Here is a 24671-nt window from a genome sequence, read left to right on the forward strand (position 1 = left end):
CCACTCTGCTGCCGTTAGCCAGGCCGGGAAGGCTGTGACCTCCTTACAGTGATCCCTCTCTTCTCTGCAAAGACCCTTCCCCTCATGTCCATCACCTTCTTGAACCCAGGGGCAGCTCCTCATGACCCTGCCCAGCATTTCTGGCCGTAGTCCCTGAAACTCTCAAAGATGTATCCAGATCTGTAGGTCTCCAAAAGGTTTTACCAAAAGAAATAAGACCCTTTGGACCTTGGGGGTTGGGGGAGATGTTCCACAGATCGAGGAGGGGGGGAGGGGGGGGGAGAGAGAGAGAGAGAGAGAGAGAGAGAGAGAGAGAGAGAGAGAGAGAAGACAGAGAGAGAGAGAGAGAGAGAGAAGAGAGAGAGAGAGAGAGAGAGAGAGAGAGAGAGAGAGAGAAGACAGAGAGAGAAACATACCAACCACAGCAGACAGAAGGTCCCTATCCCCCTCTCTTGCAGGAGCCACACTGAAAACCAGGCTTAATCACCAACCACGTTGGTGACCTTGGGCAAGCCACCCTGCATCTCAGATCTCCAGCAACTCCACTGGTAAACTGGAGACAACCACACTTCCTACCTCCAAGGGCCATCCAAAGGCATAAATGAATGAATACACCTTAGCATGATGTCTGGTACCTTATGATTATTGGATATAAAATCTAGTAGAACCTCAAGAGCTGAAATCGTGACTAGGTTCATGCGCCAGCCATTGAAAAAGTCTTTCCTGGCCGCTCAGCCTGGAAACCCATCCCCACAACGGGCACACAAACACCCAAAATCACCAGACGAATCCTCGGTGGTGACATACCCCTCCCCACACCATAACATGTTGAAGACCCTTCACTGGGAAGGGAGAGGGATGCATCCTTGGTGCTGAATGCATCAGCAGATTAATTCTGGTAGTGAACGAATCGCCAGATAAATCCTTGGTGGTGACATAACCCTCCCCTTACCATTGAACATTTCCAAACCCTTCACTGGGAAGGGAGAATATTAATTGAACACCTACTAAGTGCTGGGCCCCATGCTGGGTACTGTCCTTTCTATTAATTGCATTTAATACTCACTGTGACCCATGTTCCCTTTTTCTATGCATTCCTGTCTCTCATTTTTCTCTGGAGTCTGGAATTATAATGCAGACAATTTCCAGATTTAAAAAAATCATTTTCATAAGATGTTTTATTCAAGCCAATACATTCAAAATATTTTCATTTCAACATGGAATCAATATCAAGATGGATTCAAAAGAGGTTTTTTTGTTTTTTTTTTTTTGAGTCGGAGTTTTGCTCTTGTTTCCCAGGCTGGAGTGTAATGGCGTGACCTTGACTCACTGCAACCTCTGCCTCCCGGGTTCAAGTGATTCTCCCGCCTCAGCCTCCCGAGTAGCTGGAATTACAGGCATGCACCAACACGCCTGGCTAATTTTGTATTTTTAGTAGACACGGGGTTTCTCCATGTTGATCAGGCTGGTCTCAAACTCCCGATCTCAGGTGATCTGCCCGCCTCGGCCTCCCGAAGTGCTGGGATTACAGGCGTGAGCCACCACGCCCGGACCAGATATTTTATACTGTTTCTTTTTGTACTAAGTCTCCCAAGTCTGATGTGTTATTATGAAGTACAGAGGCTGCAGTGAGCCTAGATCACGCCATTGCACTCCAGCCTGGGCAACAGAGCAAGACTCCATCTTGGAGAAAGAAAATAAACAAAGCAATTGTGCTTGTGCTACAACATTATGACAGCTACGATGTCACCAAGTTATAGGAATTTTCAGCTTCATCATATCATCTTATGGGATCACCATCACATAGATCCGCTGTCACTGACCAAAATGACAATGTGCAGCACGTGAATGTAGCTGCCGCCCATATCGCAAGTTGCACTGTGTCCCCCAAAAATGTTTGTTGGAGTCCTAACCCCTGGTACCTGCAAAAGTGGCCTTACTTGAAAATGGGGTCTTTGTAGGTGGTAATCAAAAAATGAGGTCAAACTTAGTCAGCTAAACCCCACGACTGGTGTCTTTATCAGAGGGGAGGCAGGCTGGGTGCTGTGGCTCATGCCTATAATCCCAGCACTTTGGGAGGCCAAAGTGTTCAGATCACTTGAGGCCAGGAGTTCAAGATCAGCCTGGCCAACCTGGTGAAACCCCGTCCCTACTAAAAATACAAAAATTAGCCGGGCGTGGTGGCTTATGCCTGTAATCCCAGCCTCTCGGGAGGCTTGCTCAAACACAGGAGGTTGAGGTTGCAGTGAGCTTTGATTGTGCCATTGCACTCCAGCCTGGGTGATGGAGTGAGACACTGTCTCAGGAAAAAAAAAAAAAAAAAAAAAAAAAAGAAAGAAATGGGATACAGACACACAGAAAGAGGAACGTATGACAACAGAGCCAGAGACTGGGACGACGCACCTATAAACCTAGGAACACCAAGGATTGCTAGCAGCACCAGAACGCCAGGGACTGCCGGCAGCACCAGAAGCTAAGAAAATAGCCTGGAACAGATTCTCTGCTAAACCCTTCTGAGGGAACATGGCGGCTCTGCGGATACCCTGATTTCAGTTTGGACTTCCAGCCTCCAGAACTGTGAGAGAAGAAACTTCTGTGTTCTAAGCTACTGGGTTTGTGACGCTTTGTAACGGCAACTCTGGGAACTCAATACCACCCATATAGAGCCTGTATTATTAAAACCATGTAAATGGATCCCCTTTTCTCCATATTCTCACCAGCACTTTATGATTTATCTTTGTTTTTTTTTTTGATGGAGTCTCACATTGTTGCCCAGGCTGGAATGCAGTGGCATGATCTCTGCTCACTGCAACCTCCGCCTCCTGGGTTTAAACCACAACCTCTCCTGCCTCAGCCTCCTGAGTAGCTGGGACTGCAGGTGTGCGCTACTGCACCTGGCTAATTTTTGTAGTTTTAGAGACAGGGTTTCACCATGTTGGTCAGCCTGCCTCTTCTCTTATAAAGACACCAGTTGTTGGATTTAGGACCCACCCTAAATAAGTCTGACCTCATCTTAGCTTGATTACCACCTGCAAAGACCCTATTTTCACGTAAGGCCACATTTGCAGGTACCAGGGATTAGGACTTCAATAAACCTCATTTGCCTTTTTGATAACAGCTACTCTAGGCTGGGTGCAGTGGCTCACACCTGTAATCCCAGCACTCTGGGAGGCCAAGGAGGGAGGATCATTTGAGGTTAGGAGTTTGAGACCAGCCTGACCAACATGGTGAAACCCTATCACTACCAAAATACAAAAATTAGCCAGGCACGGTGGCGTGTGCCTATAATTTCAGCTACTTGGGATGCTGAGGCAGTAGAATCCATTGAACCCAGGAGGCGGAGGTTGCAGTGAGCCGTGATCACACCACTGCACTCCAGCCTGGGTGACAGAGCAAGACTCCCTCTCAGGGGAAAAAGAAAAAAGATAATAGCTACTCTAACAAGTGTGAGGTGACAGCTCATGGGAGTTTTAATTCTCATTTCCCTGATGATTAGTGACATTCAGCATGTTTCATACTCCCGCTGGCCACTTGTATCTCTTTTTATCTTTTTTCTTTTGGGTTACGTATGTTCAGCTCCTTTGCACAGCTTAATTTTTTATTTTGAGACAGGGTCTCACTGTCACCCAGGGTGAAGTGCAGTGATGCGATCTCAGCTCACTGCAACCCCTGCCTCCCGGGCTCAAGGGATCCTTCCACCTTGGCCTCCCAAGTAGCTGCCTTTGCGCGTATTTAATTGGGTTATTTGTTTTCTTGCTGTTGAGTTGTTTGAGATCCTTATATATTTTGGATGTTAGCTCCTTATCAGATGCATTGTTTGCAAACATTTCTCACACTGGCAGGTTGTGTCTTCCCTCTGTTACATGTTGCCTTTGCTGCGCACCAACTTTTTCTTTGATACAATCCCATTTGTCTACTTTTCTGTTACCCGTACTTTGGAGGTCCTGTCCAAAAATCATTCCAAGGACATGGATGAAGCTGGAAAACCAAACACTGCATATTCTCGCTTATACATGGTTGTTGAACAATGAGAACACATGGACACAGGGAAGGGAACATCACACACCGGGGCCTGTCAGGAGGTGGGGGGGGTTAGGGGAGGGATAGCAGGGGTGAGGAGATTGGGGAGGGATAACGTTAGGAGAAATACCTAATGTAGATGACGAGGGGAGGGATGCAGCAAACCGCCATGGCACGTGTATACCTGTGTAACAATCCTGCGTGTTCTGCACATGTACCCCAGAACTTAAAGTGTAATCAAAAAATCAAAATAAAATCATTCCTGAGACCAACGCCATGGAGGTTTCTCTCAATGTTTTCTTACAGCATCTTTACCATTTCAGGTCTTACATTTAAATCTTTTCAGGACACCTGCACTCCCACATATGCACAACAGCCAAAATACGGAGGCAAACGAAGTGTCCCATAATGGATGAGTGGGTAAAGCAAATGTGGTATATCCACAAATGGAATATTATACAGCCCTAAAAGGAAGGAAATCCTATAATGTGTGACTACATGGATAGAACTGGTGGACATTATACTGAGTAACCTAAGCTGGCACAGAAAGACAACTACTGTGTGATCTTACTTGTGAGAGTCAAAAACTGAAAAAACTGATCTCATAGAAAGAGCAGGAAGGTGCTTCCTAGCAGCTGCAGGGGAGGAGGACGGATGGAGAAAGGGAAGACATTGATCAAAGGGTGTAAGCTGCAGCTAGACTGGAGGAGGAAGTTTTAATGACCTACTGCATTGCAGTGCATTTAGTAATGCATTAATACACTGTTGTGCATTTTGATTGCATTATTCATACATAATAATGTATTACGTATTTCAAAATTGCTGAGAGATTTTTAATGCCTTCCCCACAAAAAGATGATGAGGTGGTGAGGTGACAGATGTGTTAATTAGCATGACTGAATCATTCTATGATGTGTACACAGACCAAAACATCACACTGTACCCCATAAACATACACAGTTACCATTTGTCAGCTGCAAATAAATTAATACAAAAAAATCATGCCTGTAATTCCAGCACTATGGGAAGCCAGGGCAGGAGGATCACTTGAGGCCAGGAATCTGAGACCAGCCTGGGCAACACAGCCAGACCCCATCTCAACCACCACCACCACCACCACCACCACAATAAATAAGCTGGGTGTGGTGGCACCTTAGTCCAGCTGCTTGTGAGGCTAAGCTGGGAGAACTGCTTCAGCCCAGGAGCTCCAGGCTGCAGAGAGCTACGATCATACCACTACACTCCAGCTGAGCGACAGAGCAGGAACCTGTCTCTAAAACAAATCAACCAAATCACCTCAATGGGACCTGGTTTTCCTAAAAAAGCAGTTACAATGGCAGCTTCCATTCATAACGGCTCAACTTTTTTTTTTTTTTAATATGCTCTGAATTTTACTTATCTTTCTTCTCCTTCTCCTTCTTTTTCTCTTGAACACAGGCCAGGTATGGTGGCTCATGCCTACAATCCCAACACTTTGGGAAGCCACGGCGGGAGGATCGTTTGAGACCAGGGGTTTGAGACCAGCCTGGACAACATAGTGAGACCTTCTCTCTATCAATTAGCTGGCATTGTGGCATGCACCTGTAGCCTCAAATGATCCTCTTACCTTGGCCTTCCAAAATGTTGGGATTACAGGAGTGAGCCACTGCACCTGGCCTGCATCACTGCATTCTTTACAGAAATAAATAAAGGCTCCCTCTACTGCCCAGGCTGGCGTGCGGATCTTGACTCACTGAAACCTCTGTCTCCCAGGTTAAGTGATTCTCATGCCTCTGACTCCTGAGTAGCTGGGATTACAGATGCCCGCCTCCACGCCCAGCTGATTTTTGTATTTTTATTAGAGATGGAGTTTCACCATGTTGGCCGGGCTGGTCTCGAACTCCTGGCCTCAAGTGATCCGCCCGTCTCGGCATCCCAAAGTGCTCGGATTATAGGTTTGAGCCGTGTGCCCAGCCATAGCGTTATTTTTCTTTTTGAAATTATTATTCATTTATTTTAAATTGACAGATACAGGCTGTATCTATTTATAGTGCACAGGATGGTATTTTGACCGTATGTATGCTCTGTGGAATGGCTCCATGGAACTAGTTACCATGTGCATTACCACATATGCTTATCACTTACCACATATGCTTATCACATTTCTCATGGTGAGAATGCTTAAAATCTACTCAGCAATGTTCAAGAATATGATACATTGTTATTAATACGTTCGCCACACCATACAATCGATCTCTTGAACATATTCCTCCAGTCTAAATGAAATTTGACAACCCAGCATTTTGAGAGGCTGAGGTGGGGAGATCACTTGAGGTCAGGAGTTCGAGACCAGCCTGGCCAACGTGGTGAAATGCTTGCTTTACTAAAAACACAAAAATTAGCCAGCTGTGGTGGTGAGCACCTGTAGTCCCAGCTACTCGGGAGGCTGAGGTGGGAGAATCACTTGATCCTGGGAGGTAGAGGTTGCAGTGAGCCAAGATCGCAGCACTGCATTCCCACCTGGGTAACAGAGTAAGACCCCATCTCAAAAAAAGAAAAAAGAAGTTTGAGATCCTTTTAGCAACAGGGCTCAACTTTCCATGTAAATGATTCAAGTTCCTTATTTCAGCAGTAAGTTCATCAATTAGAAATGAACTTGCTTTATAATGCATTTACCAACGATTCAACAGCACAGTAGAATCACCAATTTCATAAGACTGCTTGTGGGCCGGGTGTGCTGACTCACGCCCATAAACCCACCGCTTTGGGAGGTGGAGGCCAGAGGATTGTTTAAGGCCAGGAGTTTGAGACCAGCCCGGGCAAATATTGAGATCCCATCTCTATTAAAAAACATAAAAAACTTAGCTGGGTGTAGCAATGTACACCTGTGGTCCCAGCTACTGGGGAGGCTGAGGTGCAAGGATCACTTGAGTCCAGGAATTTGAGGCTGCAGTGAGCTATGACTGTGCCACTGCACTCCAGCCTGGGCAACATGGTAAGACGCTGTCTCAAAAAAAAAAAAACCAATAACAATAAAAAAAGGACTGTGAATACTGTGGTACAATGTGAAGGCAAACACCACACAGCTCTCACCTTACTTTGAAATATGCGTTACTGTACTATTTCTTTTTTTTGACATGAGGTCTCTGTCACACAGGCTGGAGTGGAGGGGCATGTTTGCAGCTCACTGTAGCCGTGACCTCCTTGGCTCAGGGGATCCGCCTACCTCAGTCTTGCAAGTAGCTGGGACTACAGGCACGTGCCTCCATGCCCAGCTAATGTTTGATAGAGATGGCTCTCACTATGTCGCCCGGGCTCCTCTCAAACTCCTGGCCTCAAACGATCCTCCTGCCTTGGCCTCCCAAAATGTTAGGATCACAGGTGTGAGCCACCACACCCAGTCTGTATCACTGTATTCTTTACATAAATAAAAAGAGGTAAATGGGTCTCCTTGCCAGAATTCTGGAATTCTAGAGGTCTCTTTTGGGGTGTCTAGAAAATCACTGACTAGATTGGGGGCTCCTTTCTTTGTCTTTTTGAGCAATCAGGTTGACAAGGTGGGTTTTGGTGGATTTGCCTATAGCAACTCTGGCTAGGAAAGAATAAGCCACTGGCCTGGGTTTTGGGTCTGTTTAGAAAGCTGCAATGTCACCTGCCTTGTTAACGGAGGTGTCCTAGGACAGCATTAGCTCTCAGTCTGACAGCTGTGCTCCCTCAACTTTCTTTTATTTCTTCTTTTTATTTTTTATTGAGATAGAGTCTTGCTCTGTCACCCAGGCTGGAGTGCAGTGGTGCGTTCCCAGCTCAGTGCAACCTCAGCCTCCCAAGTTCAAGCGATTCTCCTGCCTCAGCCTCCCAAGTAGCTGGAATTACAGGCATCTGCCATCATGCCCTGCTAATTTCTGTATTTTTAGTAGAGACGGGGTTTCACCATGTTGGCCAGGCTGGTCTCGAACTCCCAACGTCAAGTGATGCACCTGCCTCGGTTTCCCAAGGTGCTGAAATTACAAGCATGAGCCACTGTGCCTGGCTTATCTCTTCTTTATTAAACCCCTGCCTTGAAACTGGGTTTCCCACGTAGCAAGTTTTCTTTTGTCAGCCGCAGATTGAAGAGCAGGGCTTAGCACAGACAAATCCTCTGCGACTCTCTCTAAAGGCTCCCTGGATTGCTCTCCTGCCATGGGCTGAATTGTGATCTTTTCATTTATAGGCTGAAATCTTAATCCCTAGTACCTTAGAATGTGACTGTATATGGAGATAGAGTCTTAAAAAGACAAGTTAAAATGAAGTCATTGGGGGGCCCTAATACGATATGACTGGTTTCTTCTAAGAATAGATTACTGGCTGGGCAAGGTGGCTCACGCCTGTGAGCCGAGCACTTTGGGAGGCCGAGGTGGGTGGTTCACTTGAGGTCAGGAGTTGGACTGGCATGGCCAACACGGCACAAACTTATCTGTACTAAAGATACAAAAATTAGCCAGGCATGAAGGTGCACACCTGTGATCTCAGCTACTCAGAAGGCTGAGGCAGGACAACTGCTTTAGTCCGGGAGGTGGAGGTTACAGGGAGCCGAGATTATGCCACCCCACTCCAGCCTGGGTGACAGAGCAAGACTCCATCTCAAAAAAAAAAAAAAAAAAAAAATATATATATATATATATATATCACAAAGCAGATTTTTTTTTTGAGACAGATACATATACATATAAAACAAAGCAGTTTTTTTTTTTTTAAAGATGGAGTTTCACTCTTGTCGCCCAGTCTGGGCGACAACGGCAGCATCTCGGCTCACTGCACCCTCCCCCTCCCAGGTTCAAGTGATTCTCGTGCCTCAGCCTCCTAAGTAACCGGGATTACAAGTGCACACCTCCACACCCAGCTGATTTTGTATTTCTATTAGAGACGGGGTTTCACCACGTTGGCCCAGCTGATCTCCTACTCCTGACCTCAAGCCATCCATCCGCCTTGGCCTCCCAAAGTGCTGGGATTACAGGTATGAGCCACTGTGCCCAGCCAACAAAGAAGATTTTAAATAATTTAGTGTTATTTTATTTTATTAAGAGACAGGTTCTCACTCTGTTGCTCAGGCTGCAGTGCAGTGGCACAATCATAGCTCACTGCAACCTTCAATTCCTGGGTTCAAGAAATCCTCCTGCCTCAGCTTCCCAAAAAGGTGGGACTACAGGCGTGTGCTATAATGCCTGGCTAAGTTTTTAAACAATTTTTTTTTTCCCCCAGAGATGGAGTCTTGTTATATTGCCCAGGATGGTCTTGAACTCTTGGCCTCAAGAGATCCTCCTGCCCTGGCCTTCCAAAGCACTGGGATTACAGGTGTGAGCCACTGTGCCCGGCCATAAAACAGATTTTAAACAATGGAAGTAACCTAATGCGTGAGACAGACATAATTGATCAAATACACAAGATACCAACTGGGTGCTCCACTTCTCGACATTTGCTTACAGGAGATTAAGCAAGTGAAAGTAGAATGAGTCCTCCATTACAAGAAAAAGCGTGTTTTGGCTGGAAATTAAAAATGCAAATGAAAACAAGCTTTAAGCTCTCATTACAAACCCACTTAACTAGGAAAGGAAATTCAATTGGTAATATTCGATGGTCCGGGTGGGGGATCCATGAACGTATTGGTACTTGGCAGGTTTATAAATGGGTTCCGTGGTTTTGAAACTCAGAATGGCTCTTTGAATAATGAGTTGAAAAGCTGTTAATATCTTTGATCCTGTAATTATCCCCAAGGAAATACGCCCAAAGGGTGGGGGGAGTCATTGTACATAAACGTGCACAGCGGTGCTCTTCGTAAGAGAAATTGTTGGAAACAAGTCAAACACCGTCTAATAGAGCCATGGCTAAACAAAGCACAGCGTATCCAGCCCGTGAGATACGTGATCGCAAAGGAAATTATGCCCACACTCAGCAGTAAGGTTATAAACTCGGAGTGAGTGAAAACAAAAGGGGACTATGAAATAGTGGATCAGAGACTATGGATCAGAAACACATGGATGCCCTCACTTCCCTCCTTCCTTCACTTCTCTCCCTCCCTCTCTCCCTCCCTCCCTCCCTCTCTCCCTCCCTCTCTCCCTCCCTCTCTCCCTCCCTCTCTCCCTCCCTCCTCCTCTTGCCATCCTTTCCTCCTCTAAACTGCAGCCACACAGTTTCCCAAGCAGCCTAAATTCTTCCTTCCCTCAATCTATTATTTTATATTTTTAATTTATTTTTGAGACGGAGTCTTAAGGCTGGAGTGCCGTGGAGTGATCTCGGCTCACTGCAACGTCCGCCTCCTGGGTTCAAGCGATTCTCCTGCCTCAGCCTCTTGAGTAGCTAGGACTACAGGTGTGCACCACCACGCCTGGCTAATTTTTGTATTTTCAGTAGAGACGGGGTTTCGCCATATTGGCCAGGATGGTCTCGAACTCCTGATCTCGTGATCTGCCCATCTCAGCCTCCCAAAGTGCTGGGATTACAGGCGTGAGCCACCGCGCCCGGCCATCCCCTCTATCTTATTCTAGTCTTACTTCCTCTGCCTGGTTGCTCTTCCATCCATTAAAAAACAAAACCCAACCCAACCCATTAAACCACAATAACAACCGCGACAACACATTCTCATTTTAGAAGGTCAAGATCAACAGAATCACGGCCAATGAATCAATAGGACAGGGAAGAGAGAAGGGAAAGAATTCACATTCTCCCCCCAACTCTGGCCCTTTGGTGGCAAAGGCCTGAGCCCCGTCTGCCACACTGTTCGTTCGGCTATCACCACCAGTCATCTCCTACCCATCCTTCAGTTTCCAGCTTAAGTATCACTTCCTCCGGGTAGCCTTCTCTGACTTCTCCCCATCCTTCCAGAGCACACTAAGCTCGGAGCCTCTCCCTGAAGTGCTATTCCCTTTATAGGTTTATCTGTGTAATTCTCTGTTTAATTTCTACTTCCTACACTGGACTATGAGCTCCATATAGGTAGGGATTTGGTTCGTGTCTTTTTTTTTTTTTTTTTTTTTTTTTGAGATAGGATCTTGCTCTGTTGCCCAGGCTGGAGTGCAGTGATGAGATCTCAGCTCACTGCAACCTTTGCTTCCCAGGTTCAAGCAGCTGTCCCACCTCAGCCTCCTGAGTAGCTGGGACTACAGGCATGCACCACCACAACTGGCTAATATTTTGTATTTTTAGTACAGCCAGGGTTTCACCATGTTGGCCAGGCTGGGTCTTGACCTCCTGACCTCAGGTGATCTGCTCACTTCAGCCTCCCAAAGTGCTGGGATTATAGGCATGAGCCACCGTGCCTGGCCCAGTTTGTGTCTTTTTTGTTTTTTTTCTGTGTCCAGGCTGGAGGGCTGCAGTGTCCATGGCTCACTGCAGCCTCTGCCTCCCAGGCTCAAGCGATCCTCCCATCTTAGCCTCCCAATTGCCTGTGTTTTATTTGCAAGCAGGCACCTAATATAAGCAGGTCTCCCATGAATACTTCCTAAGTGAGTTGCAAACGTTCACCAACATGACTGAGGGCTGAGTCCCTGCCAGGTGCTGGTTCCCCACACTTCATGGGGATCATTTAGTTGAATTCCCGCAAAATAATGAGAAGCCAGGCAAGGATATCATTCCCATAATCATGTAATCTGCCCCAGGACACACACATGGGGGGAAGGGGTGGAGTGGACAGCCAAATTCAAGCAGCCCGGTTTGCAAGCCCTCTGCCCCGACCCCACATCATCTCTTGGGCGACGGGTAATGAACAACTGATAGGTGGCAGAGGAAGGGACTCACCCACAGAGGCTATATCAGCCAGCTGATCCTCAGCCTCTTCCGGGTTGAGCAAATCACTCTTGCTTTTCTTGATGGTGGTTCTCCGCAGAGCTCCAACAATGGAAACATGGCAAGAGAAAAAGACGTTACCCTTTTTGCAACACGGACCCAACGGGTACAGCGTGTCCTTGGATTCAACTCTCACGGCAACCAGTTTGGTGGGAACTAACAGTATACCCATTTTTCAGATGTGTAAACTGAGGTTCAAGATGGTACCTGAACTCTCACTTTGCTCAGAGGGGTAAAGACAAGAATCAAGTCAGGTTCAGTCCGACTCCAGGTCTCGGCCCTCAGTCACTATTTTCCCTCTGGTCTTTCTTTTCTTTCTTCTTTTTCCTTCCCTTCCTTCTTTTCTTTCCTTTCCTTTTCTTTCTTTCCCTCTTCCTCCCTCCCTCCCTCCTCTCCCTCTCCCCCCTTCTCTCTCTCTTTCTTTTATGACAAAGTCTCACTCTGTCACCCAGGTTGGAGTGCAGTGATGTGATCTCAGCTCACTGCAACCTCCGTCTCCCAAGTTCAAGTGATTCTCCTGCCTCAGCCTCCCGAGTAGCTGAGATTACAGGTGTGTGCCAGCACACCCAGCTAATTTTTGGATTATCAGTAGAGATGGGGTTTTGCCATGTTGGCCAGGCTGGTCAAACTCCTGACTTCAAGTGATTTGGCTGCCTTGGCCTCCGAAAGTACTGGGATTACAGGTGTGAGTCCCCACACTCAGCCTCCATTTTTAAATTCCAAGACACCTCACCTTCTTATGAAAACAGTCCACTGCTTGACCTGTAACATACTTGCTAGGCAAGCTGGAATTTTGGGATTCTCCCTCAGTATTCAAGCTATACATCCCCAGGGGCTCCAATAATGAGATTTAGACACCTCATAGGTAATATCCTCTCCCCAACTAAAACAGTAAAAATCATTTTATAACCCTCTGGGACAGAGTGCCAGCTCTTTTATTTCCCTCAAATCCCTGGGATGTTCAATCAAAAGTCATCACCCTGTCTAACCAGCTAATTTTCTTTCTCCCTCTCTCTCCATCCCTCCCTTTCTCTCTCTCTCTCTTCTTTCTTTCCCTCCCTCCCTTTCTCTTTCTCTCTTTCTCCCTTCCTTTCTCTCTCTTTCCCTTCCCTCCCTCCTTCCTTCCTTCCTTTTCTCCCTCCCTCCCTCCCTCTCTCTGTCTCTCTTTCTGACAGTCTTGCTCTGTCACCCAGGCTGGAGTGCAGTGGTGTAATCTGGCTCACTGCAACCTCCGACTCTCACGTTCAAGTGATTCTCATGCCTTAGCCTCCCAAGCAGCTGGATTACAGGCATGTGCCACCACACCTAGCTAATTTTTGTCTTTTTAGTAGAAATGGGGTTTTGTCATGATGGCCAGACTGGTCTTGAACTCCTGGACTCAAGTGATCCACCCGCCTTGGTCTCTCAAAGTGCTGGGATTATGGGCGTGGCTGCCGCACCCGGCCCATGTCAAACCAGCTTTCTAAAGTGTGATAAATCTCGAGCAAGAAGTTGCATTTTTCAGGGAGTATTATCATTATTCTTATTGCTGTTATTATTACATTGCAGACATAGTCTCCTAGCCTGTCTCTAAATTCTTTTTGTTCTTTTCAAACAGGGTCTCACTCTGCCACCCAGGCTGGAGTGCAGTGGTGCCCACTGCAACCTTTATCTCTTGGGCTCAAGTGTTCCTCCGGCCTTAGCCTCCTGAGTGGCTGGGACCATAGGTGTGTGCGCCACCACATCTGGCTCAGTTTTTATTTTTTGCAGTGAAAGACTCTCACTATGTTGCCCAGGCTGGTCTTGAACTCCCAGGTTCAGGTGATCCTCCTGTCTCGGCCTCCCAAAGTGCTGGGATTACAGGTGTGAGCCATGGACAGACAGCATCCAGCTCTCTCTCTAAATTATTCTAAGAAACTTTACTTTCAGGAAGCTCCAGGCTGGATACACTCTGACCGTCTCCCTGCTGGCTCCCAGCTTTGCTGGGCAGGTTGGTTTTTTGGAACCATCTTCATCGTCCCTCCTTTCATATTCAGGTTTCCAGGAGACCACAAATTAATGTCTACACTCCAAACCTGTAATCCCAGAACTTTGGGAGGCCGAGGTGGGCAGATCACTTGAGGCCAGGAGTTTAAGACCAGCCTGGTCAACATGGCGAAACCCCATCTCTACTAATAATATAAAAATAAGCCAGGCATGGTGGCAGGCACCTGTAATCCCAGCTACTCAGGAGGCTGAGGCAGGAGAATCGGTTGAACATGGGAGGCGGAGGTTGCGGTGAGCCAAGATCACACCACTGCACTCCAGCCTGGATGACAGAGTGAGACTCTGTCCCAATAAAAACAAAAAGGAAGTCATGGCTCTGTCTGGTTCAGTTTCTGACATGGGACACAGCAGCCTTTCACAGTCAACTGGATTATTGGTGGGTTATTCGTTTAGCGAACAGAAACATGCCAAGCCCGTGCCAGGCACTATCCTAGGTGTTCCATTTCCATAATGAATATTTCTCAGAAACAATCTCATGAGACAGGGTATTGCTTATAGCACAGCCATTTCACAGATGAGGCGCAAAGCAGAAGAAGTCAGGCTTGTGATTAAAGCAAAAAAGTGGAGGCCGGAATAGGGAAACCCTGCATGAAGTCTGACAGTTCCTCCAGGAGGGACGTCCACCCGCTGGAGGATCCTTACAGCCAGGTCGCCTGCTCTCCCCTGACTCCCCACCCCAGCTTCTCCCATCGCCCCTGGGACCCACCCCCGAGGTGGGTTCAGAGCAGTTACCATCAAAGGGATGCCTCTGCTCCCCGTCAGTTTCATCCTCGGCGAGGATCACCTCTTCTGAAGAGGAAGAGCACAGAGTTAAGCTCCCGCATTTGGAGGATGAGTTCTCCCTTGGACTGGGAAGAAGGAGGTCTCCCGGGCCAACCCCATTCTCCCCTGGTTGATGGTGACAGCTCCACTGCCCAGAAAACATGCTGCTGGGTGGTTTCTGACTTCAAGCCCCACCTCCACAACAGGAGCAACATTCTCCTCACCTCATGCAAAATAAAAACCAACTTCCTCACCACCGCCTATGAGCTTGACCTGATCGCCACCACCTCCCTGTCCGCCTCTCCTCTGACTCTCCCCGCCTCTCTGTTTCAGTTGCACTAGCCTCCTTGCTGTCTCCAACACGTCTCTACCTCAGGGCCTTTGCTCTTGCTGTCTCCTCTGCCTGGAATGCCCCTCTCCTTGATATCCCCACAGCTTCCTTCTTCACATCCTTCAGGTCTCTCTGCTCAGAAGGGACTTCCTCAGAGAAGCCTTCCCTGATCACCCTGCCTCCAACTTCCTACTCTGTGTGGTTTATTTTTCTTTGAGACAGAGTCACGCTCCGTCCATCAGGCTGGAGTGCAGTGGCGCAATCCGGCTCACTGTAACCTCCACCTCCCGGGTTCAAGCGATTCTCCCGCCTCAGCCTCCCGAGTAGCTGGGATTAGAGGCGTGTGCTGCAATGCCTGGCTAATTTTTGTATTTTTAATAGAGACGAGGTTTCATCATGTTGGCCAGGATGGTCTTGAACTCCTGACCTCAGGTGATCCACCCACGGTGCCCGGACAACTTCCTACCCTGTTTTATCTTCCTTCTCTGAATTTTGGGGTCCCCAGCATGACATGTATTTGTTTGTTTTGTCTCTTTCACTAGATATCAGAGCCCTGAGGACAGGGATTTGGTCTGTACTCTTACTCTCATGTGGTCAGTGCTTGGATCAGTGCCTGATCAGCAGGTGCTCTCTAAATGCTAGTTAAATGGCTGAAGAAATAAACGTGCGCCTACTGTGTATCAGGCACCACTCTCCCCAAGTGACTTAACTGAGATTATTTAGTTCTATTTAGTACTAAGTACTCAAATGGTCCTATGACATAGGTCCTATCATCACCTCCACGGAACGGCCAGGGAGACGGAGGCACAGGGATGTGTGGTGCATGGGTGAAAAGTGTCAGGGTGGGATGTAAACCAACGTCTGACTTCAGAACTCAACAGTTATATGACGACAGATCCTGGCTTCATCCTAGACTTTTTCGTATTATACTCTGGACCTTGCTGATAACATTTGGGTCTGCCAGTTCAGGTTTTCTTCCTCCTCCCATCCTGACCCTCTCAGCTCAGCCCTCTCCAAACTGTATGCATGACTCTGTGTTCTCTGTGGCCTGGGAGCTCCATCCCTGGGCCCCAGGATGAAAGGGCCTCACCTGCTTTTGAGATCCACTCCATGTACCCATTGAGCTCACGTTCAATCTGTTGTTGCCGCCTCAGCTTCAGAAAAGCCCGCCGGTTCTCCACCCGTTCTCTTTCTTTGGCAAACTCCCTGCAGAAGCATAGAAAAGCCAGAGTATGGCTGCTTTGACAATATTAGGAGACGTGTGTGTGTGTGTGTGTGTGTGTGTGTGTGTGTGTGTGTGTGTGTGTTTGGGGATTCAGAAGTCCCTGGAGATCAGGAGTTTTCAACAGGAGTCAGGTCTTCTGGGAAAAGATTGGGATATTATAGCGATGGGTGCCTCTGCCAGCTTCACACGTTTCCCAACAACTGTGCCTGGGGAAAGAAAAAAGCAAAAGGCCAGGCACCGTGGCTCATGCCTGTAATTCCAGCACTTTGTGAGGTTGAGGTGGGAGTATCCTTTAAGGCCAGAAACTTGAGACCAGCCTGGGCAACACAGTGGGTCCCATCTCTATGAAAAATAAAAAATTTAGTTGGGCATGGTGGCATGCGCCTGTTGCCCTAGCTATGCAGGAGGCGGAGGCAGGAGGATTGCTTGTGCCCAGGAGTTCTAGGTTACAGTGATCTATGATCACCCCACTACACTCCAGTCTGGGTGATAAAGCTAGACTCTGTCTTTAAAAAAATAATAATAAAGAAAAAAAACAAAAGGATAAAACCACGCCATGCCAACCACCACTGGTTGCATACTTCATTCTCATTTTCTTCATACTCTTGGCTAAAAATTATTTCAGCCCTCTTTTCAGTTAGACCAATAAGCCATAAACTAATGATTTCTGCAGCAGGTCTCCTTCTCTGCCATAGGCCCCACCTCTTCCCGTTTCCCTTCTTCCTCTTCCGGTTTGGAGCATGAAGTGGCCATCTTGAGGGCATGAGGCAGCCATCTTAAGACCATGAGGTATCCATGAGATTGGATGCCTCTGGTAAAGATGTCAGAATGGAAAGCTGGAAGAATCTGGGATTGCTGATGGTGCCTTGGAGCCACCGTACAAGTGCCCAGACTTCTTATGGTAAGAAATATGAAGCCCATTTATGATTAAGCCAAAAAAAAAAAAAACCTTGGGGATAGAGGACAATATGGGTCAGGAAAATACAGTTAGATCATAGGCTATGATTTTGTATTTGGAAAACATGACAGAAGTAAACCCAAACTATTTTTTTTAGAGTAAAGAAAGTAAAGCCCATATGGACCCCCTCACTGGGTAACCCCAGCAGTACACAACCTCTGTACCTATACATGGCTTGCTAATCACAGTATGAAAACCCAAACAAGGGAAGAAGCCTTTTCTCTGCCTAGTGAATGAAAACAAAGCTTCAATGGCCTCTCCTTGGGAAGAAGTTGGCAAAGAGAAATGAATGGGATGGGGTGGGGAGTAGCAGAGACTTACCCTGACAGCACACCCAGCACAAGGTTCAGCATAAAAAAGGAGCCGATGATGATGAGGGGGATGAAGTACAACCAGTTCCAAGTGTTCCCTGAGGCATCGTTGCTCTGTAGGGTGTGAGGAGGGAAACCAGGTGAGAGTTGACTGGGACTCACATAGGACCTGACAGGTGAGGGAAGGGGAAGCTCTGGTTCTCTCATGGCTCTGTCTTAAATGTTCTTGGCTTATGGAGTCTGGCTTGGCAGCCCAGAGAGGGAAATGGAGGAACATTTTTTGGAGAAAACATCCAAAGGGAAAAGCTTTCTCTTAATTATGTTGTCCTCACAGGTCATGGGGACCAGTAAGAAATGCAAGAAGTCTTCCCAGACCAGAGTCCAGGAGGAGAAGGAAAAAGAAAACAAAACAAAACACAAAGGCTACTGAAATGGATTAATTAATCCCTGGTTCCTTCCCTTCTGCCAACACAGTCACAGGTTCCCCTTAGAGAAGCTGCATGACCACAGGGTCTGATGGCCTGCTGATATCACCAAGCCAGACGGATGGGCCATAAGCGTTTTCCTCAACTGTCTCCCTGCTCATTCCCTGCAGCCTTAACGCCAATCACAAAAAATTCTCAGAAGTTTCAGCTCAATTTTCAAGGGAGAAAATATCCACAAATAGAATATTCTCAAAAACCAAAAATAGAACACTATAGCAAGAAGGAAGTAAGATGCAGTGAAGAAAATCAAGGATGGGGGAGAGAGAGAGAGAGAGAGAGACAGAAAGAGACAGAGAGGAAAAAAGTATAAAAGTCAGCACTTATAGAATATTTACGGTGTGCTGGGCACCCTCCTAAGCACATTATGTATGTTAGCTCACTTAATCATTTCATCCTCATGATACGTCTATGTTGTACTGCCCATGCTACCACTGAGTAAACGGAGGCTCTGAAAGACAAAATCATCAGTCCCAGGTCACAGAGCTATTCAGTAGTGGACACGGTATTTGAACCAGCCAGGTGGGCCCCAGAGTCCATGGGCTTAACCTCTGTGCTGGCAAGCCTTGCCTCCAACTGTCAGGGCAGGGGTAGCCTCTCAATAGTTGATCACCCTGTGACACCTGCAGAATGCAGGGCTCTCAATTGTGGCTTTAAAAGCCCACCTTTAAAAGCATATATGACACTGCCGTTGTCTAGAAGAAAGGCTAAAATGAGACAGAAGTTAAGATGACGTCATTACTACCAGGTATCTGTGAAGCTGTGGAGCAACTGGAACCCTCATAACCTGCCTATGGGAGCGTACCATGCTGTATTCATCTCCTGCGGCTGCTGTAACAAGGAACCACAATCTAGGGCGCTTAAACAGCAGAGATTTATTGTTTTACAGTTATGGAGGCCAGAAATCTAAGATCAAAGTATCAGAAGTGCTGGTTCCTTCTGAGGGCTGTGAGAGACAATCTGTTTTATGCCTCTCTCCTAGCTTCTGGCGGTTTGCTGGCAATCTTTGCTGATTCTTGGCTTGGAGAGGCATCATCCTGATCTCTGCCTTTGTTTAAACATGGCATTCTTCCTCCGGGTGTGTCTGTCTCTGTGTCAAAATCTCCCCTTTTTATGTGGACTCCATCATATTGGATTAAGGCCCACCCTAATGATCGCATCTTAGCTATTATGATTGGTGCAAAAGTGACTGCAGTTTTGCTACTGGCAAAAACTGCAGTCACTTTTGCACCCACCTGATGGTTACATGTGCAATGAATCCATTTCCGAATAAGGTCACATTCCGAGGTTCTGGGGGTTAGGACTTAAACATATGAATTTTGGGGTGAGATGGTAAAACCCGTAACACATGGTACAACTACTTGAAAAACTGGTTGAGAGTTTCTATACTAAAATGAATTAAGTCGTGCTCAACAATGGGCATGCGTTCTGGGAAATGCGTCATTAGGTCATTTTGTTGTGCAAATTTCATGGAGTATGCTCACACAAACCTAGATGGTATAGCCTGCTACACACCTGGGCTGCATGGTCTAGCCTGTTGCTCCTAGGCTACAAGCACGTTGAGCTTGTTATTGTATGGAATACTGCAGGAAATTGTAACTCAATAGTATATCTCAAAATGTCCCCAAACAGAAAAGCTATGGTAAAAATACTGCATGATAATCACTGTTATATATTGGTCCATTACAGGACCACTCTTATATATTTGGTCTGTGGTTGACCAAAATGCCATAATGCAGTGTATGACTGTATGTACCTTTGCCAAGACCCAGTAATTCCCGGATAGTTACCTATCCAAGATCATTACAATTAGATAGTAATTCTGAAGAGCTGCCCAACAGAAAGCACGCACAAGAACATTCGTAGCAGTGATATTCATAATGGCCCCAAACTGTAAACAATCCACATTGTTATCAGTAGGAGAGAGAGGATACATGCAATGAACAGCTGAGATCGTAAAAAGTTAATGGCAAGCAAAAGACGGCAGACAGAAAACGGCATATAGGTAAGATTTCATTTATGCAAAGTACAAAAACAGGCGAAACTAGTGAACGGTGCTGAAGGCCCTGGTAGGGGTAACCTTGTGGGGAGGTGGTGACTGGGGACAGGATATGAGGGGGGCTTCTGGGCCTGAGAAGGTTCTGTTTCCTCAATTTTGTGTTGGTTACACATGGGTGTGTTTAATTTGTGACAACCAAGCTCTTCACTTATGGATTTTTCTGTATGTTTATTCTACTTCAAGTTTTTAAAAGCTTTTTTTTTTAATGGTGAACTTTACCTTAAAAAGGAAGAAAATGCTGACACACACTGCAGCATGGATAAGCCTTGAGGGCATCATGCTATGTGAAATAAACCAGTCATAACAGGGAAAAATCCTGTATGATTCCATTTATAGGAAATCCCTAGAGTCATCAGATTCACAAAAACAGGAAGTAGCATGGTGGGTGCCAGGGGCTGGGGGAGGGGGAACAGGGAGCTCATGTTTAGTGGGGACAGACTTATATCTGGAAGATGGAAAGGTTTGGGAGATGAATAGCGGTGGCAGTTACACAACAATGTGAATGCATTATACTTAAGGTCACAGAGCTGCATCCTTAAAAATGGCTCAGATGGCAACAATATATTAACAGTTTCAATAGCTAGAAGGAGGATCTTGAATTTCCCAATGGAAACAAACAATAAACCTCATGTATGACATGCACTGAAACATCACTACATGCCCCGTAAGTACAACTATTACTTGTCAATTAAAAAATATTAAAAAGTTAAAAAAAATAATTAGGATGGTCAATTTTATGTCATGTGTGTTTTGCTATGAATACAAAAAAAAAAAAAAAGAAAAGAAAAAGCCCTGAAAATACAACTAACCAAATCAACCCTCGTCATGGACACAGACAGGCTCTGGGGGCAATGAACGTAGCCACCAGCTCACATCCTTGTTTTAACAGGCTCAGAAATGCCAATGCTTTGCTTCTGGAAGTTTCTGGGAGAAGGAACTGAGTCAGTGGAACATGGCCGGACAGAAGGCAGCACTGGCTTTGTGCTTCTCTCTGTCACTGTGGCGGCTGAGGGCTTCTTGTTCCCATTTCTCAGGGCTAAATATAGCCCAGGGCAGGAAACTGCACAGGCCACCAGTAGAAAGAGACTGAGCCATCACGAGGAGCAGGCTCAGATGACAGGGACAGAGTGGAGGATGGGGGAGAGGGACAAGACCGAACAGGGAAAAGCGGCCGAGGTCCTTCCACGCCAAGGCAGCCCGTCCATCTCAGATGCTGCCAACAAGACCCGAAAGACCCGAATCTGCCCTTGCCCAGGTCCCTGACACGCTTGGAGACCTCTGGCCACATGCCACACTACCCAGCACTACAACAGACACACATGGAAGCTTTGAGCTCATTTAACCCTCTCATGAACCTCAGGAGTGGGTACATAATCATCCCCATCCTTGCAGGTGGGGAAACCGAGGCACAGAGATTTATTACTATTTTTTTTTTGAGATGGAGTCTCACTCTTTCACTCAGGCTGGAGTGCAACGGTGTGATCTCAGCTCACTGCAACCTCCATCTCCTGGATTCAAGTGATTCTCCTGCCTCACCCTCCTGAGTAGCTGGCATTACAGATGCTTGCCACCATGCCCAGCTAATTTTTGTATTTGTAATATAGATGGGGTTTCACCATGTTGGCTAGGCTGGTCTTGAACTCCTGGCCTCAGGCGATCCGCCTGCCCCAGCCTCCCAAAGTGCTGGGATTATAGGCATGAGCCACAGTGCCCAGCCGAGAGGTCAAGTTACATGCCCACAGCCCTGTCATTGTGGGTTGCAGTGGGTCCCCCCTAAAAAGATACACTGAAGTCCTAACCTCTGGTACCTATGAATTGGAAACAGTCTTTGCAGATGGCATCAAGTTAAGATGAGGTCATTATGGTGGACCCTCATCCTACATGATGGGTTTCTTTGTAAAAAGGGGGCATCTGGGCAAGCTCAGTGGCTCACATCTGTAGTCCCAGCCACGCAGGAGGCTGGGGTGGGAGGACTGCTTGAGGCCAGGAGTTTGAGGCTGCAGTGAGCTATGATCATGCCACTACACTCCAGCCTGAGAGACAGAGCAAGACTCTGTCTCTAAAATAAATAAATAAATAAATAAAATAAGAAGGAAAGGAGAAACCTGGGCACAGAGACAGAAGGGCATGTGAAATGGAGATGAAGGCAGGACCAGGGTGATGTGTCTAAAGGACAAGGAACACCAGATTGTCGGCAAACCACCAGAAGCCAGGAAGGAGGCAAGAAGGGATTTCAGACCAGGTCTCAGAGGTACCATGCCTCAGCTGAGTCTTGATGGTCTGTGAACTCCTGGCCTCCCAAATTGCGAGAGAATAAATACATTTTTGTTGTTTTTGGCTATTCTATTTGAGGTTCTCTATTACGCAAGCTACAGGAAATAAATGAAGTCACTCAGCTACTAAGTGGTGGAGGGGGCTCCAACACTCCCACCTCCCTGGTTTTATCTCCTTCCACTCTTCCCTCGCTCACTCTGTTCCAGCCACATGGCTTCCTTACGGTTAGTTCCTCAACCAAGCCAAGCACAGTCCTGCCCCAGGGCCCTTGCACACGCTGTTCCCCTGCCTGGTATGCTCTTCCCTGAGATTGCCACATGGTTCCCCCTCACCTTCAGGTTTTTTCACTCAAAGGCCACCTTCTGAGGGAGGCCTCCCGTATGGCCCTTAAAATTGCATCTCTCATTTCTCGTCCCCCCTTTTCCTTCTGTTTCTTTTTTCCCTTTTGCCTGTAGACTTTACTTAGTTCTCTTGTTCTCTTGTCTTCCTGGCTGGAATGTCCATCCAACAAGGGGTAAGGGCTTTGTCCTTCTTGTTCTCTGCTGTATTCCCAACCCCTAGGACAACATCTGGCACACAGTTGATGCTCAATAACTGGTGTTTGTTGAATGGCTGATTGAGAGGTGGGTACAAGTTCCCTGCACAGCTCAGATCGTCAACCCCAGGCCAAGCTCCCTCCTGAACTCTCATCTGCACCTTCCTCCCTGGGGCGTGGGCTTTTGCTGCCTGATTTGAGAGACACTTTTTATCTTGCAGACTCATTCAATTATTCAATTCCATACCCTGGATTCAACAATCCACAGGGAAGAAGCTGGTAGAGGCCTGGGTGCAGTTTTGGATTAGGAGACGGGCTTTCTCCGGTTGGGGGGTGAGGGTAGATGGATTTGGTTCAGGAGCAAAACGGAAACAACATTTTACAAGCGCAAAGACTGTAGAATGCTATGGCTGTTCTACAATAGTTCCTCAGCAAAGACGAGGTCACAGATCTCCTCTCCTGGTTCTCATCTCTTCCTTGGCAGTTCAAGTTAAGGGAGGGTGTGCACAAGTCTGGATGCGGGGAGGAGAGTGGGCGAGGATGGCTTGCTCAGTTGTTAAATTCATTAATAATACCAGGAAGGATGTGCTCTAGAGATTGCCTTGTCTTTCTTCCAAGGGCTCAAAGAGTTCTGCTGCCTGGCACACTATTCCCCATTCATGCTGTCATCAAATATTTCCAGCAATATGGCGGGATGGTCCTTCCTGGTCCCTTTGGGGTTGGCTGAGGGCCACATGCTAAGTGCTGGCCAATGAGGGATGAGTGGAAACAGCTATCATTTTGGAACCAGAGCATTGAACTTTCAGTGTGGGACCTTCCAGCATTCTTTTTTCTCTTCTGGAATAGCAAGTGGCAATGTTCTAGGTGATTAGTCAGGTCCCAAGTGACTACATTGAGCAAAGCCCCCTTATTCTCCACTGCCAACCTGCACTGGAAATGTAGCATAAGCAGGAAATACATCTGTTGTTAAAGCTATGGAGCCTCTGGGGATGTTTGTTACTGCAGCATAACTTGGCTGCCCTGACCAATACATCTTTTTAATTAAATTTTCATTTTTTTGTAGAGAGAGGGTCTCTGTGTTGCCCAGGTTGGTCTCAAATTCCTGGGCTTGAGCAATCCTCCTGCCTTAGCCTCTCAAAGTGCTGGGATTACATGCATGAGCCACCATGCCCAGCCAGATTGATACAGTTTGATATCTCTATAGTTTGCTCCTTCATCTCCTTCTGGTCTTTCTTTCTTTCTTTCTTCTTTTTTTTTCTTTTCCTTTCCTTTTTTTTTTTTTTTTAAGATGGAGTCTTGCTCTGTTGCCCAGGCTGGAGTGCAATGCGTGATCTCAGCTCAATGCAACCTCTGCTTCCCAGTTCAAGTGATTCTCCTGCCTCAGCCTCCTGAGTAGCTGGGATTACAGGTGCCCACCACCACGCCCAGCTAATTTTTGTATTGTTTTAGTAGAGACAGGGTTTCACCAAGTTGATCAGGCTGGTCTCGAACTCCTGACCTCAGATGATCCACCTGCCTTGGCCTCCCAAAGTGCTGGGATTATAGGCATGAGCCACCACTCCCTGACTCCTTCTGGTCTTTCTTAAATGCCAACTTCTGACACGCTCTTTTATGGATCCCCTGAGGCAGGTGAGAAAGCGTCTGTCTCCTGCATGTCTGACGGAGGACGTACATTCTTCTCATCAGCTCATGGACATTCTCCAAGACAGACCACGTTAGGCCACAAAACAAATCTCAACAAATTTAAAAATACTGCTATTCTGTCAAGTATCTTCTCAGACTACCGTGGGATAAAACTGGAAATCGACACCAAGAAGCATTTCAGAAACGATGGAAAATATGGACATCAAACAAATGCTCCCGAATGACCACTGGGTCAGCGAAGAAATGAA

General features: G+C 46.9%; 1 protein-coding gene across 21 annotated transcripts in view; it reads right to left on the reverse strand.

The window, feature by feature from the left end:
* The window catches only part of CACNA1A (calcium voltage-gated channel subunit alpha1 A), a 424329-nt gene that overhangs the window by 116956 nt on the left and 282702 nt on the right, over positions 1–24671 (reverse strand). For 17 of the 21 annotated variants that reach the window (XM_078360721.1, XM_078360716.1, XM_078360727.1 and 14 more), the window contains 4 exons: positions 17440–17543; positions 16026–16141; positions 14575–14631; positions 11770–11865 (listed from right to left, as the gene is read on the reverse strand). In XM_078360721.1, the coding sequence (XP_078216847.1) occupies positions 11770–11865; positions 14575–14631; positions 16026–16141; positions 17440–17543 (373 nt within the window). The remainder of the gene's footprint in view (positions 1–11769; positions 11866–14574; positions 14632–16025; positions 16142–17439; positions 17544–24671) is intronic. The other 4 variants (XM_078360718.1, XM_078360717.1, XM_078360715.1 and 1 more) reach the window with 1 other exon arrangement.

This window comes from Callithrix jacchus, chromosome 22 (genome assembly GCF_049354715.1).
Source record: "Callithrix jacchus isolate 240 chromosome 22, calJac240_pri, whole genome shotgun sequence".
Taxonomy (NCBI): domain Eukaryota; kingdom Metazoa; phylum Chordata; class Mammalia; order Primates; family Cebidae; genus Callithrix; species Callithrix jacchus.